The sequence below is a fragment of the Urocampus carinirostris genome, chromosome 18 (assembly GCF_059441175.1).
Source record: "Urocampus carinirostris isolate Australia breed hairy pipefish chromosome 18, RoL_Ucar_1.0, whole genome shotgun sequence".
In the NCBI taxonomy this organism is placed as follows: domain Eukaryota; kingdom Metazoa; phylum Chordata; class Actinopteri; order Syngnathiformes; family Syngnathidae; genus Urocampus; species Urocampus carinirostris.
Genome location: NC_142366.1, coordinates 4,290,102 through 4,308,691, shown reverse-complemented (window position 1 = coordinate 4,308,691; position 18,590 = coordinate 4,290,102). Strand labels below are relative to the sequence as shown.

Here is an 18,590-nt window from a genome sequence, read left to right as displayed (position 1 = left end):
GGCAAAATTTTAAGGCATAAAAAGTCATCCAAAACCTCAATTTGCCCATAAAAATTAATTAAATTAATTAATTAATCCAAAAGAGCTTTTCCTTTGTTTTTATTGAAAATCTTCACCAACATGGGAACTGACCCTGGTGCACGGACTCACAGCACAGCACGTATTCAAAATGCTGACAAAAGCTGTTGTTAAAGATACTAACCCGCTTAATCGGCGATATCGCTTCCTTAGCATTTTCTTTTCAGTCATCCGTTTACGAACAAATCGCTTACTTATAGTTTTTCAAAAACTCGGTTCTTACCTGACGCAGAAAAACTGTCCAGAGTGCTGTCTGCTACTGAGGAGGCTATGTCGCTGCTGCTCATTGGCTCACTTTTAACTGTTAGAAAAAAGAAAAACCATCAGTTAGCCACAATGACGCTGATCTCAATTTTGAAGGCAATTTTATTTTGCATTGGTGTGCGTGAAGAAAATTGTGCTCAGCCAGATGATGGATCTCGGAATATGTATTTTGGATTTATCTCCTACCACTAGGGGTTCTCTCACTAAGTACAATTGAAAACAAGAGATGAAAAATGAATGCATAAACAACTAATCTAGTTTTCTTTGGGGATGCGCTATAATTTACGGATATATAATAAGACAATAGAACATCATTGTTTTTGAGCTTGTTAGAAATCTTTTTCAGTTTTCTAGCTCCCCCTATACTTAGCAACCATAGTCTGCTAGCTATTTAGCTAAATTAGATAGCTCATTCTCTAGAAAATTGTATCCCGTTACATAGCTATCAAACTTGATAGATATCCTTCTCTACCTAGCTATGAAGTTACAATCATGAGCTAGAATTTAGCTAGGTTTGTTAGCTCACGATCAAAAAAGAGAAAAATGCACTGTATTGCATAGCTATCTGTCATGCCAAATATATTTTTTAGACACTTAGCCACTATATTTAGCTATTAAGTTAGAAAAAATAACTAGCTAGCTATTTAGCTATGTTCGCTAGTTTACTAACAACAGAAAAATGCACTCTATTTTGCCCTGGAAATCTATCCATCTATCCATCTAAAAATTTAGTTTCCTAACAATCTATCTAGCTTCCTAGCTATCAGGCTATTCAACTAAATTAGCTAGCTAGCTACTTATCTACGTTTGATTGCTCGCTATAAATAGATAGAAAATTAATATCATCTATCCTCCTATACAGGTTGCGTACTGTCTTTTTAAGCTTCCTAGCTCTCTAGCTATTGCCCTGCCTTAGAGAGAGAGCTATTTAGCCAAGTTAGGTAGCTGACAATCAATAAAGGGATCAATGCACTTTATTGCATTGTTATCTATCTCTCTAGATATGTTTGTTTTAACCATGTAGCTACTCTATGTAGATTTTTAGCTACAAAGATCTGGCTAAATACTCATTGATGTGAGCGATCTCACTATCAAGAGCACCTTTTTACATTATGTTGCAAATCTGGCCTCGGGGATGCTTCACCTGTGTTCGGATCCCATTTGAGCAAGATAATATGACGCTAAATCAATGCCAGCGAATGATTTATGTGACATTCTTTTAGCACTGACAATGAAATAGAACTGTCAGGAAAAGACACTAGCGTATAAATTCATCTTTATGCATGGCGACCGACTTTTGACCCTGGCGCCATTAGCCGACTTACTGATAGAAGCGCGAAAAAAGGATTTCACGGCTACCTGACAGCTCAGGAATCTTTGAAATCGTTCCAGGGACAGCAAAACAAATCGACAATGGGGGTAAGGCTGTGAAAATGTGGGTAAGGTAGTCATGCTCCGCCGAAATGAAGAAGCCGTCAACTGTCAAGTAGTATGGGTTTTTTCCCGCCAGCGAGGAAACGTGCTGGCCAACTGCGAAAAACAATGCTCGTGTGCATGCATAAACTAGCAAACAGTCACAAAAATTATATATGCTAATAAGCAACGGTTTTGTTACTTATTAGCATATATTCTAAAAATTAAAGCCAGGATAGCTAGCTAGCTCTCATAGCTAGATATAGAAGCTAAGAGGCATCAAGCAAAGTGGATAACAGTGTAATAGAGGTCAATTTTGATTGTGAGCTAAATTACTTTGCTCAATAGGTAGCTAACAAAGGTAACTAAACAGCTGAAGAGCTAGGAGGCTTAAATATTAAAAAGAATAAACATGACTTGACATCAAAAAGATAGCTAGCGAAAAAGATAGCTAAATAGATGCTTTTCAATTTTCTTTTTAAAGTGTGCAAACAAGCATAGCTAAATAAGTAGCCAGCTAACGTATGTAGATAGTTGCATAGCTAGAAACCCAAAGAGATAGAGAGGTAGATAGATAACTAAATAGATAGAGCTAAGTGGTTAAAAAAAGAAATATTAAGTGGTATAGATAGCTTTGTGTGTATTAGTGTAATTTTCTCTCTGATGATGATGAGCTACTTAAGCCATATTGCTAATGAGCTAAATAGATGAATAGCTAGCTCGCTAGATAAATAAATAGCTAGATAGATAGATAGATAGCTAGATAGCTAGATAGCAAGATAGCTAGATAGATAGCTAGATAGATAGCTAGATAGATAGCTAGATAGATAGATAGATAGATAGATAGATAGATAGATAGATAGATAGATAGATAGATAGATAGATAGATAGATAGATAGATAGATAGATAGATAGATAGATAGATAGATAGATAGATAGATAGATAGATAGATAGATAGATAGATAGATAGATAGATAGATAGATAGATAGATAGATAGATAGATAGATAGATAGATAGATAGATAGATAGATAGATGGATAAATGGCTAGATAGATTGATGTATATCTAATAAGGGAGAAATAGAAAGATCATTTTCAATTTGAATATCATCTACATATATTCATTATAGGCTTATTTAAAAATAATTTTGGGACAAATTGATTGTGTATTTCAAGAGATTGATAAAATCCATGATTTTTCCTGCTGGTTGTAAATTAAATGCACCAGAAAACCAAAATGACCCATTACTGGTGAGCCATTTTCAGAACTGGTCTACGGGCTACCCAGGTGTTCTCAGGGGGCTACCTTGCACCCACAAGCACCATGTTGATGAGCCCTGAATCACACCAACAGATGAAAACTGAAGACTTTCAATTGAAATCAACAAATAGGGCCACAGCAAACCATGCTAACATGATACATTAAAACACACCAGAGTGGTCCTGCACAAAAGGTACATTAGTTGAAGCCAGGCAATGATGAATTATGGGAGGACTTTTTTGCAAGTACAATGGTACCTTGGTTTTCGAACATCAACCGTTTAAGGTTGGAAGGTCGAAGTCTGATTTGGTCGTTATCTGAATTGTTTTACCCCATAAGAAATAATGTATGTAGTATTTGTTTAGAAGTACTTTTAAAATTCTTGCATTTTAGTATTTTTGTAGTTTTTGTTTAGTATGTTTGGAATATTTCTGTCGTATTTTTGGAGTAGTCTTTAGTAATATTTCTTTAGTAATATCTTTGTTTTGTAGTAATTCCGAAGAAGTATTTTTGAAGTGTTTCCATGGTATTATTTTTGAAGTATTTTTGCAGTATTTTTGTAGTAGTTCCATATTAGTATTTCATGGCATTTTCGTAATACTTTTGTAATATTGCTGTAGTCTTATTTTTTTCGTATTTCTGTTGAGATATTTATGAAGAAGAAATTTTGTATTATAGTATTACTGTGGTAGTGTTTTTGTAGTATTTCTATAATATTGTTTTCCCTTTCAGAATAAAAGCAAAATAATATATTAGGTCCCTGTTTTGAAACACTATATTTGAGATGTAGATTTTTTTAAAAACTTTATGTTTTAGACATACAAAGAGAGAATAGGGACACATTTGGAAATTAAAAACATTTTTCATTAGTAGTATTTTTATTACTATTATATACATTGCCATTATAATTTGCATGTTGCCCGTGGGCTGTAGTTTTCCCACTCCTGTTTTAAGCACTTCATTAACAGCTCTGCCCATCTAGCCTTGCATTTGCGTCTTATTAACTCTTCCAGACACCAGCAAATTGCAACAATACTTCTATTGTGACAGATACTTCAGCATGTATATGCCTTTTTAAACTTGATCACATATTAATATCTAGATACAAAACCTTTTCTGTTTCTATGGTAAGGTGCGTGCACTTGTTTGTCAGTTTTTCTTGAAAATGTAGGGGTCAAATAGGTTCAAATTGCCGTGGTTCGAAAGCTGAGGCACCGTTGTATTGTCAATTGATTGCAACCAGGGTGGACGAACCTGAGGCTGACGGTGAGTTAGAACCTAACAACCAGTCTGCGGTGGTGAGCATTGTGATGCTGTCACCTATCAGAGGGAAGAAAACCGAAAAACGGACACCAGACATTATTCGTGTCTATCACCTGAGTCAACAATACGTGTGCTGTGAGAAAACCTTACGCAAAACTCAATTTGTGTCTGTCTATGCCAAGCAGGTGAATAATAACACGGTGGCTAATACTGTAATCTCTTGTTTCTGGCAGTCATTGGGAACAATAATCCCTTGAAATATAAGAAAATCTGCCAACGCGCTCCCCTCATTTTTAACATGCACTTTGGCAAATGTGTTCGAAGCAATAGTCAAACGGGGGTAATGGATCACGGTCGCTCAGGTGCTGTTACTTTTAGGGTAGGAAGAATTGGAAAAATGAGCTGCAGCTCAGGACACAAATTTGCTTTCCCAGCCCCCACTCTCAGCAATAATCGACTGGAGATATTGGATCACGACCAAAAGAGTACAGTTAATTTTAGGAGTGCCAGAACAGCATGCTGTACTGGCCTAAACCCCCAAAATAAAATGTCTTTGCAGGCCTCTGCTCTTAGCAATAGTCAACCGGGGATAATGGATCACCACCACAGGCAGAAATAATGGAAGACAAGAGACCCCATGTAAGACAGAAATTGAATCTCCTATTCCCCACTTTTAGCAATAGTCAACTGGGGATAATACATCATGGCCAAAACAATGCATTTCATTTTAGGCGGCCTAAAATGGCATGCTTCAGTGGCTCCAACTGGAAAAAAATGTTCTCTCCAAACCACTGATCTCAACAATAGTTGACCAGTGATAAAGGATTGCGGCCGCACAGCTGCTGTTCATTTAAGGCAGAAATAATTGTGAAAAAAGAGTCGACAAGCAATACAAAGGTTTGCTTTCTCAGCCCCCACTCTCAGCAATAGTCGATTGGGGATAATGACTGTATGAGAGTGTGATTGTGCCGACTGTGTTGTATGGTGCAGAGATTTGGAGCCTGAACGCAGATTTAAGAAGGAAATTGAATGTTTTTGAGATGAAGTGTTTGAGGACTATGTTAGGAGTGACAAGATTGGATAGATTGAGAAATGATATTGTGAGAGACAGAACTGGAGTAGTCGTGGAACTGAGCAAGCGTGTTGATAAGAGAGTACTCGATTGGTTTGGACACATGGAGATGATGGATGAGGAGCGAATGTTGAAGAGGATCTACAGAGCAGAAGTCAATGGAAGGAGACCAAGAGGAAGGCCGCGATTGATGTGGATGGATGGTGTTATGAGTGCACTGCAGGAAGGAGGTCTAAATATAAGGGAAGCTAGAGCTCTTGTTGGTGAAAGAAAGGAGTGGAGAGGTGTTGTGAAATGATAGTGAAATTGTGGACGCGTTCTTAAGGATGGGCTGGGCACCCGTATGATGCGGCAGGGGTAAACCAGTGAAAGCTGTCGGGCCCTGCTGTTGAACAAAAGAGTGTGTTGTGTCACCCTGACCAGAGTGACATGGCCGCTTTCTGGTGTCCCATTTCATCTGGAGGGACGAAAGCATGAACAACTTAGGTGCCGAGGTGCCTAACTTGTTTGGGTGTTTGGGCAATTGGGTTGGCCATAGTCCAAAAAATGTTGTAAGTTTTTTTTGCAATTTTTTTTTTCTTTTCCTTTTCTTTTCTTTGTTATTGTATGAGTTTGTCTTGCTGTCGGTCACCCCTTTTGAGGGATATGACCAAGGTAGATGGATAGATAGATAGGTCCTTGATTGCAGCATTATGCAAAGAAAGATAATTGATTTCAACCCGTGATGCACTCAAGCAGTGATGTACTTTGCGGCATTACAGTAGTCTTTGGTAAACGCACCTTCAGTGCCATTTGGTGTCATGGAATTGTTGTTGTGGAGGTTGGAATTGTCAAGGCCCTTCGGAGATTCGCTGCTTCCACTGAATCGGCTATGCGGACTGGCCAGATCCTGCATTTCCATAAACCTGAAAGAGGAAACAACATTTTGGCAACAAGCTTGCATAGATTCTTCATTCCCATACATGGATCTCGCTATTATACAGAAGACTCCAGGGTAGAGCAAGACTGCCTTTGACATTTTCACGCGATGGCAGGGTTCAGCAACCCAAAATGTTGAAAGAGCCATTTCGGACCAAAAAACAAGCGAAAAATTTGTCAGGAGCCGATAAAAGTTCAAATCCTTATACAAGCCTTAAATGAACGCAATACATGCTGTATGTATCTACAGTATATTAACCTACTAATAAAAACTACTTGGATGCATTTCATCCTGTGGAGAATGACGCAACTACTCTGTTGTATGATACTGCCTTAAGTTTAACTTCGAAAGACAGTGTGTTTAATTGTTTTAAAACAATTAAAGAAATGCAATTAAGATATCAAATTTTTGATGTCATTTTTTTGAGGATTGGAAAAAAGAACAACTAATGTACCTAATGTGCCCCTGATCTGAGCATCAAAAAGAGGGCAATAAAATGCAGCATGCATTTCTACAATTAAATAGCAACCTTTTGAAAGTTATAGACACAGGACGCGACCCTCTTTAAAATGGGCGCAGCTTGGGCCAAACAGTCAGCTCTCACACAGGGGACACAGGAGAGGAAAACAAGCGAAGGTGAGATGCGCTCCTGCGTTCTTCCTCCTACAGAAACCACATTAAACCAAAAATATATTTTTTGAATTTGTAAAAATTTTGGAAACGCGCCAGGGACTCACTACACAGCGCTAGAGAGTCACATGCGGCCCATGAGCCACAGGTTGCCGCCCCCTGCTCTATGCCGTGGAATGAGATGGTTTTTTATCCCCTCTTTAAGACACCATCACGGTTCATGGATACCATAACCCCAAGGTCGTTGAGGCATCACTTCCTTTAGTGCGTCTTAGGCGAGTACAGAATGGTGGCGCCCATCCCGCTTTAGAACGATTTTTGGTAGGGGGTATGCGCCTCCAAAATAAAATAGAAAAATATATAGTACTGTTTACCAAGATGACCAGTAGCAGAAAAAACATTTTTATCTGACTCTGATTTAGCACCCTCATCATCTGGTAAATCTTGTTTTTCGGTGTAAGGCGTCATATTGTGTAGACGAACTACACTCCACAAATCCATTTCCCCTTACCTTTTCCAAACCACTGGAAGGGTTGTCACGCGAGCCGGGACTAATATGGCCGACATAGGCCCCTAGGCTTGAGGCCTGGCTACCCAGAGCCATGAGGCTTGGAGAGCCTGTGGTTCTCTCAGTCCCTGTGGACTGGATGAGAACAAACGCCATGAAGTCCACCGCCAAAAGGACTATAAAGTTGGCTTTCTTCATCTTCCTGTAAGGCCATGGGCTGCCTGTCACACACACACACCTTTCCCCCGAGGGGGCCCTCTTTTTTCTCAGAAGTACGCAGTAATAGATAACACAACAACCTGGCTTTGTTGTTTCAGGCAAATAACCATTGTTGACACCCTATGAAAAATATTCCTGATCATCTAAATGAGTTGATTATCTTAAAACCGGGTTTATTGATCAGTAATTTCAGAATTGCTACCAAATTTCCTCCCCCTCCTTGCTTGCTAACACCGCTAAAAATGTTCTTTATTCTTTCGTTCAATTCCATTATCCTTGTTATGTAAATAAAACATAGTTTGTTAGAATCAAACCATGTGCATTATTTGATTGTGTATCTATATTGTTTTTCTTCTGGACTGATCAATCATTGTCCAAATCAATGAACGTCAAAATTGATAATTTAAAGCAAAAATACCATATGTATCGACTTTCTTCTTTATTTTCTTTTAGAGCTTTTTTCACGATAAATACTAGACACAATATGAGGAGATTTCGAATTATTTCGTGTGCGAAATCGTGAGCACATTTCTGGCAGAATCGGTAACTGCCAAATTAGATTCTGAACCAAATAAATATACCTTAAAGCAATTCACTCTACACCTGATTTTCAGAAATTAGCTGGATCTTGGCAATGACGGGCAATGGTGTGTGACAATACTGATCCTAGATATTCAGTCACGGGGAAAATATTTGTTCTGAAACTTTTAGTATCGCATGGTACAATAGGCGTTGCATACTTGTAGCTTTCCGACAAACTTTGTAGCGATGACGTTACGTCCTTTGCTTTTTGTGACATATTAAAGGCACAGGTACATGCCTTTAATTCCCGAACTTTATTTAAGATTCATCATATATAATCTTTATGATGACCACAAGTAAAATTAAAATTGACAGACTTAAAACTTAAATCCTTATAAGAAATGTGTGCATAGGGCTTTCTTGTGGTATACTTTATAATCATGTAGGTCAAATGTTATCACTGTACAGTTTAGAAAATAAGGCGTATATGTTATATTACGTAGTACAGTAGTAATAAAAACTGTTTGCTGACTGCGCATAGTTTTTTTTAAAGAGTATAGAAGTATAGTAGTCCTATCCAAACACAATGTGTTTCCAAAGACTTTCAATCCTAGTACAAAACATTCAAATAGAGTACTCTTAGTGTACAGTATGTCTCGAGATTGAAAAGGCTAAGCAGTCCTTTCTAAGTTCTTGTTTAAGGTCTAATTTAACATAACATACAGCAGTAATTTCTAGGACTCATATTATTTTGTAGCTAAAAGTGGCCTTAAACGTCATTGTTTGGGCTACTGTATCATAATAAAACATCAAAATAAAATTGTATTTGTGCCCCAAAAAAAACTAATATTTGAACTTGGTGGTGTGTTTTAAGATGCCTGTCTGCTATTGGTCGACATCATATAAATTGCTGGACTACTATTGGTTTGCGTCAAGGCATCAAGGAAATGCTAATATTCCATGACTGAATTACCTTCCAACATGCCTTTGTCTCTTTTCACTCAGTTCAGAACCATTTGTTATTCGTAAAGACTATGCAAGTTGGCAATACAATAATGTATTTTTGTACTGTCCACATTCACTATGGCTTAAAATTGATGCTAAAGGGAGAAGCAAACAGAGATGACCATAGAAACAAAGGTTTTAATTAAAAGAGGAGGAAGTCACACAAATCGCTACAATGCTGTAACCAATCAACGATAGGGACTATTAAAAATATAAGGTGATATAAGCAAATAGATAATCAAAGGGCACGGCAATCTACCCCCCCTCTACTCTACAGCACCAGCTCAAGTCACGCTAAATGTAGATGTCACAGATTGACATCTATTAAATGGAATGGGGGACAAATAAAGTGACCAATTGATTCAGACAAGTAGTACTGTGATCACATTCCATAACTGAAGTTAAAACTCCTTATTATTTGCTGTACTCAATCTCCTTTTGTGTAACAACTCTGCTCGCACCTTGTTTTCAAACCATTATTTACAACAAAAATTATGCTCAAAATTAACCTCAACATTGTAACTAACTATGGGAGAATGTTAAGTGGGGTATTTATTCATATGGGGCTTAGGCATTAGTTCATATATTTTAACATTATATTGGGAAATAAAATACACGGAAAAAGTAGCTTCTGTCTGGAGATCAAATTTGGTAGCTGTGCTCATTTTTATCATAAAATATATTTTTTGGCTCTGACTGAAAACGACATACAAATACTTTGCTTTAATGGATCTTTGAGTCAAAAAGGTGCCAGACCCCTGTTTTACGTGCATTACAATCCTTACAAGTGGACATTTCTTCCCAACCCCGGCATCCACCCGCTACTCTACCCAACCAGCTCAAGTAATACCAAAGGTAAATAAAATCATTTTTCCTTTCCATGTATATTTATTTATAAAATTATTTAACCATGTGCATGTATATTACACATAGAGAGTACTTAGTTACAGCACATTATTTTGTTAATGTAATGTTTTTAACTGGGGTAATGAGACTTTGAACATATTAGCTAATTAGCACAGGTTTCATTCCCCTGCCATACAGCAATGTCACTTGGCATCCTCACCTGAGAAGGAATTTATGTCATGTCCTGGGAATCTACAGTACTATTTAGATATTCTCCAAAAGTTTGGCAGAAGGAGAACAGCAGCCCCCCCAGTCAGTAAATGAAGCAAAAGATGCTGGTAAAAAAAACTCACATGACATAGGATTTCAAATAAACAGGCAGGCTTTGAGCGATTGCCAATTATGAAAGTCACGGCAACAAACAAAACAATTTGTCGTTGCTCTGCCGCTTGGAACAAGAAAGCCAGATGTCAGCCATTTTGATGTGCTGCTGTGTGATTACAAGAAGCTGCAAGCGCTTCGTCTCGCTGATGAGTGACAGTCAAGGAGCCTGATGAATTTGCCCTGGAGAGCCTTAATTGTTGCAGTGCTTATGTAGGAGCAAAAAAAACACTACAAGGAACCTTAGCTCATCTGAAAGCGTTGAAGCATGAGTCGGTTAATTCCTTAGTTTAACTTGTTCAGTGCCATAACGTATAAATACATATTTAGAAGCGTTCCTGATGTCAGTAATAATCAAGCCTCTGTTCGACGGCAGGAGTGGCTTTGATCAGATCATTGTCCATACATCATGGGAGTCCCCACTTCCTAGTGTTGCTTCCTGCATCCAGCAATTAAAGTGTATAGGCGGCCCTATATGGTGAGTAGGTCGTGAAGCAGTGTGTGAGAAAAGCAAAGATATGGATAAATACAGACAAGGCTTTTTTTTCATTTCTAAAAAGCCCCTTTTTCATTGTTCGGGCAGAGAGAGATAAGGTTTCGTAAACGTTAGTAGAAACACAATCGCCATGGTGACGGAAATCGTGTGATCACGTCACCGGAACCAATCAGGGGCTAAAAATTTTTAGCAAATAGAATGGAAAAAAAAAGAAGTCGTCCTGAAAGATATTAGAGGCAGGACGAGAGAAACAACTCTTTGGTGTATCTGATGATAAATCGTACTTTGAATGAAATTTAACAAAAATATTGTAAATTTCATGTTGGTATTTATATCTGCCCAAATACTGTCACGTGGCGTGGTGGAGTGGCGTGGAAGGGGGCTGTCACGAGGCGTGGTGGCGTGGAGTGGGGACCGGACCAGAACGGAGGCAGGAGGCAGGAAGGGAGAACTCAATTGCATAACGATCCATAAGTTTTATTCAACAAAATAAAAGTCGCCCAATACTCCGGGACAAAACAGAACAATACAGAGTTCCTCCGGCACGAACTCAACAGGACAAGGCATAACAGACGGAAAACGTTTAAAACTAAAACAGGACAAGGCATAACAGACCGGGAACTGTGTAATGAGCCAGCGCCCGCCAAACCCAAAATCCAGCCTTAAATAGCAGACCAGCAATCAGCTGATCTGCTGCAGCTGAGTTCGGGGGCGCGGCAGACTGGTAGCCATGGCGACCGTGACAGAGCCCCCCCTTTAAGGGACAGCTCCTGAGGTCCCCAAAAAAGGAAAAAAAAAATAAAATACTACCTCACGCCCCGGAATGGTTTGACGCTCGGGGGCCGGCAGGCAAACACGAGGACAGACAGAGAATCAGAACCGGCGAACACGAGGACAGACAGGGAATCAGAACCGGCAAACACAGAGGACAGACAGGGAATCAGAACCGGCAAACACAGAGGACAGACAGGGAATCAGAACCGGCAAACACAGAGGACAGACAGGGAATCAGAACCGGCAAACACAGAGGACAGACAGGGAATCAGAACCGGCAAACACAGAGGACAGACAGGGAATCAGAACCGGCAAACACAGAGGACAGACAGGGAATCAGAACCGGCAAACACAGAGGACAGACAGGGAATCAGAACCGGCAAACACAGAGGACAGACAGGGAATCAGAACCGGCAAACACAGAGGACAGACAGGGAATCAGAACCGGCAAACACAGAGGACAGACAGGGAATCAGAACCGGCAAACACAGAGGACAGACAGGGAATCAGAACCGGCAAACACAGAGGACAGACAGGGAATCAGAACCGGCAAACACAGAGGACAGACAGGGAATCAGAACCGGCAAACACAGAGGACAGACAGAGATTCAGAACCGGCAAACACAGAGGACAGTCAAAATTGGCAAAAACAGGCGAGAGTCAAAATCAGAACCGGCAAAACAGGAGAGAGTCAAAATCAGAACCGGCAAAACAGGAGAGAGTCAAAATCAGAACCGGCAAAACAGGAGAGAGTCAAAATCAGAACCGGCAAAACAGGAGAGAGTCAAAATCAGAACCGGCAAAACAGGAGCAGCGGAGTCGGACTGGCAGGCAGCGGAGTTGGACTGGCAGGCAGCGGAGTCGGACTGGCAGGCAGCGGAGTCGGCCCGGCAGGCAGCGGAGTCGGAGTCGGACTGGCACGCAGGGGAGACTGAATAGCAGGCAATCGGCACGGGAGTCGGGCAGGCAGGCATGAGAGTCGAACAGGCAGGCGTCAATTCCTCCCGGGACCCCATTCGAGGCACAGCAATGGCCACGACGGGCGGGGCCGTGGTTCGAACGGGCAGGGAGTCGAAGTCGGACTCAGTGAGCGCTTGCCAAGCTGCGTTCTCCAGGTCTCCCCAAATCGCGCTGGGATCGTTCGCTGAGTTCTTGTCGTGGCTGGCTCATTCTGTCACTTGGCGTGGTGGAGTGGCGTGGAAGGGGGCTGTCACGAGGCGTGGTGGCGTGGAGTGGGGACCGGACCAGAACGGAGGCAGGAGGCAGGAAGGGAGAACTCAATTGCATAACGATCCATAAGTTTTATTCAACAAAATAAAAGTCGCCCAATACTCCGGGACAAAACAGAACAATACAGAGTTCCTCCGGCACGAACTCAACAGGACAAGGCATAACAGACGGAAAACGTTTAAAACTAAAACAGGACAAGGCATAACAGACCGGGAATTGTGTAATGAGCCAGCGCCCGCCAAACCCAAAATCCAGCCTTAAATAGCAGACCAGCAATCAGCTGATCTGCTGCAGCTGAGTTCGGGGGCGCGGCAGACTGGTAGCCATGGCGACCGTGACAAATACGCCAATATACTTCTGCAAAACATTGTGTATAACATGCAACCAAACTTGGAGATATTCTTTTAGGGTAAAAAAAGTATAGAGTAGGTTATTTTTTTATTTAAAAAAAAGCACATTTGTAGGACAGTTTGTTTATTTTTCATTATCATTTAAAACAATATTGAACTTTTTTAATGAATGATTTTCTTTACCACTAATGGATGCTAAATTATACACACATGCCGCTTTAACATCATGACTGCATGAAAAACAATACATGATGGGATTCATTTTTTACCGACAAAAATGTTTCTAGTGTGCACGATTTTATGAGCACAAAAAAAAAAATCAATCGATCAATCAAAATCAAACATCTCACCCTCCAATAAGATTCTTTTGAGTGCCCACAGACCCCTCTGGCGTCCTCCTCCTCCTCCAATAATAAAGCTGACCCTTCCAAGATCCCTGCACCTTTTCAGGTCCAAATTAAAGCACGTTTTAAGGACTTTCACAAGTATTTTTCCATTTTTTCCAGGACCATTAAAATAAGAATTCCAGTGTTTTTCATGTATTTTGCAGATCCACAAATATGTGATTTACATATGCAATTATTAATCTTGCATGTGCATGCACCAAAACATATGATTTTTAGATCTTAAGTAAATCACGAATATATTTGTGGATCAACACTACATGTGTACATATTTTTAGGAGATAGTTCTCCATATAGGTGTGTAATATGTTGCTTACATTTCTTTCTATTACAAATTACCACTGGGAAACGCTACCTTCATTCTTTGTATGGCTCATGATAAATGTCCAAAATTGATTAGTAATGCACTATTACACAAATCATAGTGCCCTGTTTAAGTGTAGCATGCACCTGTCATTTTGGGCACAACCCATAGGGGGTGATGACATTGCATAGGACAATGCCATACAAACTAATGCCAGCTCCTGTTAATTGTGAGGGAAGAAATGCAATGACAAAGTGAAGCCACATGAGAGCAGTTTTGGAATCATTTTCAAGCAAACCTGTTGTGACACATGGCAACAATTTCACCCAAAATTCAAGCTTTTTCCAATCATTAAAAAATTCCAAACATTTTCAAAGATTTAAAGCACCTGTACGAACCCTGCCCTTTGTTAGTGTAAGACCAAAACCCTGAGCAAACGTTATTGTTGAAATGGCGAGGAGGGGATGAAAAAGCCTCTCCCCCCCACTGCCGCCGTTTCCTCCCAGAGACTCGATTCATCACAAAACCTGCGACAGCTGCAAACTGGATTAGGCCGTAACCCCCGCACCACGCACACCCCCCTCCTCATCTGCATGCAAAGCCAAGGTAAGCAGGAAGAAGGGTGGTGAGGGAGGGAGAGAAGAATCACAGGTTTTCAGGGATGAGAGGACGAGATGATGGGACGTGTTGAGCGGGCGAGCACTGGTGCGTGACAGGCGGGGGCATCCTCAGCACATCTTTCATTAGCAATTGACACTATCTGAAATTCATCAGCGACCCCCGCTCCAGACTCTGCTGACAGGTCCTAATGAGCGTCAGGGTTGCTCCCCCCAGCGGGCCTGCCCCGGCCTGGGGTTGAGGATAAGGAGTAGAGGTGTACACAAATATACAACTTCAAAGCTTCTTTTAGTTTGACAAAAGTGGTGGAAAGAGAGGAAGCAAGATTTTAATTACATAATTTGAAGAGCAAATTTCAGGTTTTATCATCCGCAAAAAATGCATTTACCGTATTTTCCGGACTATAAGGTGCATATGAAAATCCCAAATTGGCAGAAATTTGAAAGTGCACCTTATAACCCGGTGTACCGCGTAATATTGTGGATACGATTATAAAGGCATACAGTATTTATACACAAGGTTCTGTGGTATTGTATTTGTGCAATGATTGCTCAATCGATAAACATTTTGCAAAAATTGCAAAACATTGTATGCAACGGGTTCAAACCCACAGTAGAGCAGTGAGATCACTGACACTTTATCACTAAACCACCAGATGACATACAAAACGTCATAAGAGCTTGTTTCATGATCACAATTTTCCCTCACAGTGCCAGAAACGAATGTTAAAGATTGTAAAACAATATTTCAAAAAAATTACTGTAGAAGATCTTTTACGTACGTATACATATTAAACCGTGAGGTTAATGACGTACAGGTGAAGTGGAGAGACTGTTTAACCTTATCAGAAAGCAGAAACAAATGCACTATGCAAATCAGTGTTTCTGGCATCGAAGATAAATAGTATGATCATGTGATTGAGTGCAATGCTTTTTCATTTGTCATTTGTACAAGTGGTGGATCAGTGGTAGGCGTCGAGGCTTTTACTTCTGCAACCAAGTTCCTGTTGCATACAGTTTTGTGATTATTGTCAGCAACATGGATGAAAAAACGGCTTACTTAATCATTTTTTTGTGTTCCACAGATCATTTTTGCTCACTTTAAGTATCATTTTTCTCCATCCATCCATCCATCCATCTATTATCTGTACCGCTTATCCTCAGTAGGGTCGCGGGGGTGCTGGAGCCCATCCCAGCTATCTTCGGGCAGTGGGCAGCGGACACCCTGAACTGCTTGCCAGCCAGTCGCAGGGCACACAGGGACAGACAATTTGCTCACTCATTCACACCTAGGGACAATTTGGACCGGCCAATTAACCAGACATGCATGTTTTTGGAATGTGGGAGGAATCCGGAGTGCCCGGAGGAAACCCACGCAAGCACGGGGAGAACATGCAAACTCCACACAGGAGCTTTGATCTCATGACCTCATAACTGTGCCACACACGCGCTAACCACTGCGCCACCGTGCTGCCCATCATTTCTGTCATTATAGTATACGTTTTTAAGATGAGACTGAAAAGAATAATTAAATAAGTCAAAAAAGAAAATAAATATAGCACATTAATATGTTGTTATTATCATTGCAAAAAAAAAACTAAATAAGAGATTAATAAATGTTGTTTTTTTCTAGAGGCAATTATTGTTCGTTTTAAGTATTATTATAGTTACTTTTCTAGAAGATTTTAATATGGCACTGAAAGAAAAATAAATAAAGCAGATAGCAACTGATTTTTTCCGTTTTTAATTATTATTTTGGAAAAAATACCAAGCAATAAAGCGTAATACTGTAAATGTTTTTGTTTGTGCCACAAGCAACTTAAGCTAATTTTTTGGTATAATGTTTGTTACTTTTCTAAAAAAAAATTGAGACAACACTGAAAAAATGCATGTAAAGTATACATATAGTATATTATTTTGCTGTTTTAATATTTATTTTGCAAATAAAACTGACAAAAGAAACTTTGTAAATCCTTTTGTTAAAAATTTTAAGGGAACAGAGAGTGCAGCAGAAACACAGAAAAAAATGAAAATAAATTAATAAAACAAATAAAGTAAAAAGAATAATAACTGGATGACATGTTTAACTTAACACAAGGGGCAGATTCTTAAGCATATTTTTTATCTTTTGCACATTAGGAATGTTTATCATATTCAAAGATTTAACCCCAAAAAACAAAAATAATAAACATAATTTTGAAAAGAGGGTTTATATTTTTGATATTATTTTTGTGGATCGAATTTTTACGACACATAAAATGAAATGTATTGCTCTTTCTTAATTTTGGTTTTGTATGATAAGTCCAAATGTAATATGCTCTTTGGATAAGGTGGTAGGAAAAGAGTATATGCACACAGTATTGGCAGGTGTATAGCATGCATTTGTATGTGTTTTTGTTTATTGTTGACAAACCCAATTTTTTAATTGTTATTGGTATTTTTGTAATATTATGAAATATTTAGTTGTTTGGTGCCCAATTTTCAACCAGTGTGCAGGGGCACGCTAGTGTGCCGTGGGACCTTGTTGAAGTGTGACGTAGAAAGTTGCCCAATTTTATCGGTGAAAAAATTTATAGATACAGTGGGACCTCGGTTATCGCGGTTAATGGGGACAAAAACCACCTGCGATAAGTAAAAATCCGCAAAGTAGCGGCGCACCTTAAAAATAAATAAATAAATAAAATTATTATTTTTTAAATTTTATTATTATTTTTTTAGACCCGGTTAATGGGGACCAAAACCACCCACGAAAAGTGAAAATCTGCGAAGTAGCGACGCCCCTTCAAAAATGCTTAAAAAAATATATATTTTTTGAAAATTATTTTATTCTATTATTATGTTTTAGACCTGCGAAGCTATGAACCCGTGAACGTGGAACCACGAAGTAGCAACGCCCCTTCAAAAATGCTTAAAAAAAACAATTTAAAAAAAATAAAAAAGTTTAATTATTATTTTATCTTCTTATTATTATTTTTTTAGACCTGCGAAGCTAGGAACCCGCGAACATGGAACCAAGAAGTAGCGACGCCCCTACAAAAATGCTTAAAAATAAAAAAATAAAATAATTTAAAAATATATATTTTATTTTATTATTATTTTTTTTTAGGCCCGCGAAGTTCTGAATCCGCGAACGTCGAAGCGCGATGTAGCGAGGTCCCACTGTATATAGAAATATCAAACATTATTTTAGTTTTCTATCTCCAATAATATCATTGTAAAACTGAAAAAAAGAGTTCCATAATGTTAAAAATACTTAATTTATTTAATCAAATTGTTTAGTCCGTGGTTAGGTATGTTTGGTTTCTTCCAGAGATCGGCCGCTTAACTGTAACATTCATCCGTCTTAGTAGGTGGCAACAGATCCCTATTCTTTTATACACGATATGCTCATGAAGTTGTGTATGGAAATGATCCAATAACTTGTTTAGTTTGAAGTTATATAAAATTGCACTGCACAATAACGACAATACATCAAATAGATTAAAAACACTGCTCATGATTTTGCTGATTAAACATATCATTTGTTCAATTTTATATAAAAAAAGGAATTTAGAGTTAAAAACAAATTTTCTTACACTGGCTGATGATTTTTTTTTCTAATGTTCAATATTACTTATGTTATACTACAGGTTAACAAATATACAATCAAGTTCAGAATAACAGCACAATTATTAACCAAAATTAATGGTCTGGATTACTTCCTGAACTATGATGACCAAGAAAAATGTAAAATAAGTAGTCAGTATATATGTCTCAATATTTTTATTTTAAAAAAATGTGAAAAGCGCAGCACTATCTGTCCAAAACTTTAATACTTGAACAGAGAAGGAAATTCAAAATGTGTTTCTTTTAAATGATTCAATTCGTTAAGTAATCGAAAAATAGTCAACGTTTTCATCAGAATAATTGTTAGTTGCAGCCCTAGAGTGAAGAAGGGAAAAGTCGCAGAAGTACAAGAAGACTAAACCGATAGCTTACTCCTCCATTGTAAAAGAGAAGATCTTTTTGTGAGAGAGGCCCGAGTTCAGTGGAG

The 18,590-nt window shown here is 38.9% G+C and overlaps 1 protein-coding gene across 6 annotated transcripts in view; it reads right to left on the bottom strand.

Annotated features, from left to right (window-relative positions):
- The window catches only part of eya1 (EYA transcriptional coactivator and phosphatase 1), a 92,767-nt gene that overhangs the window by 62,783 nt on the left and 11,394 nt on the right, over positions 1–18,590 (bottom strand). For 3 of the 6 annotated variants that reach the window (XM_088322232.1, XM_088322227.1, XM_088322228.1), the window contains exons 2-4: positions 6,133–6,257; positions 4,272–4,337; positions 302–379 (exon numbers count right to left, since the gene is read on the bottom strand). In XM_088322232.1, the coding sequence (XP_088178358.1) occupies positions 302–379; positions 4,272–4,337; positions 6,133–6,253 (265 nt within the window). In that variant the 5' untranslated portion in view covers positions 6,254–6,257. The remainder of the gene's footprint in view (positions 1–301; positions 380–4,271; positions 4,338–6,132; positions 6,258–18,590) is intronic. The other 3 variants (XM_088322231.1, XM_088322229.1, XM_088322230.1) reach the window with 1 other exon arrangement.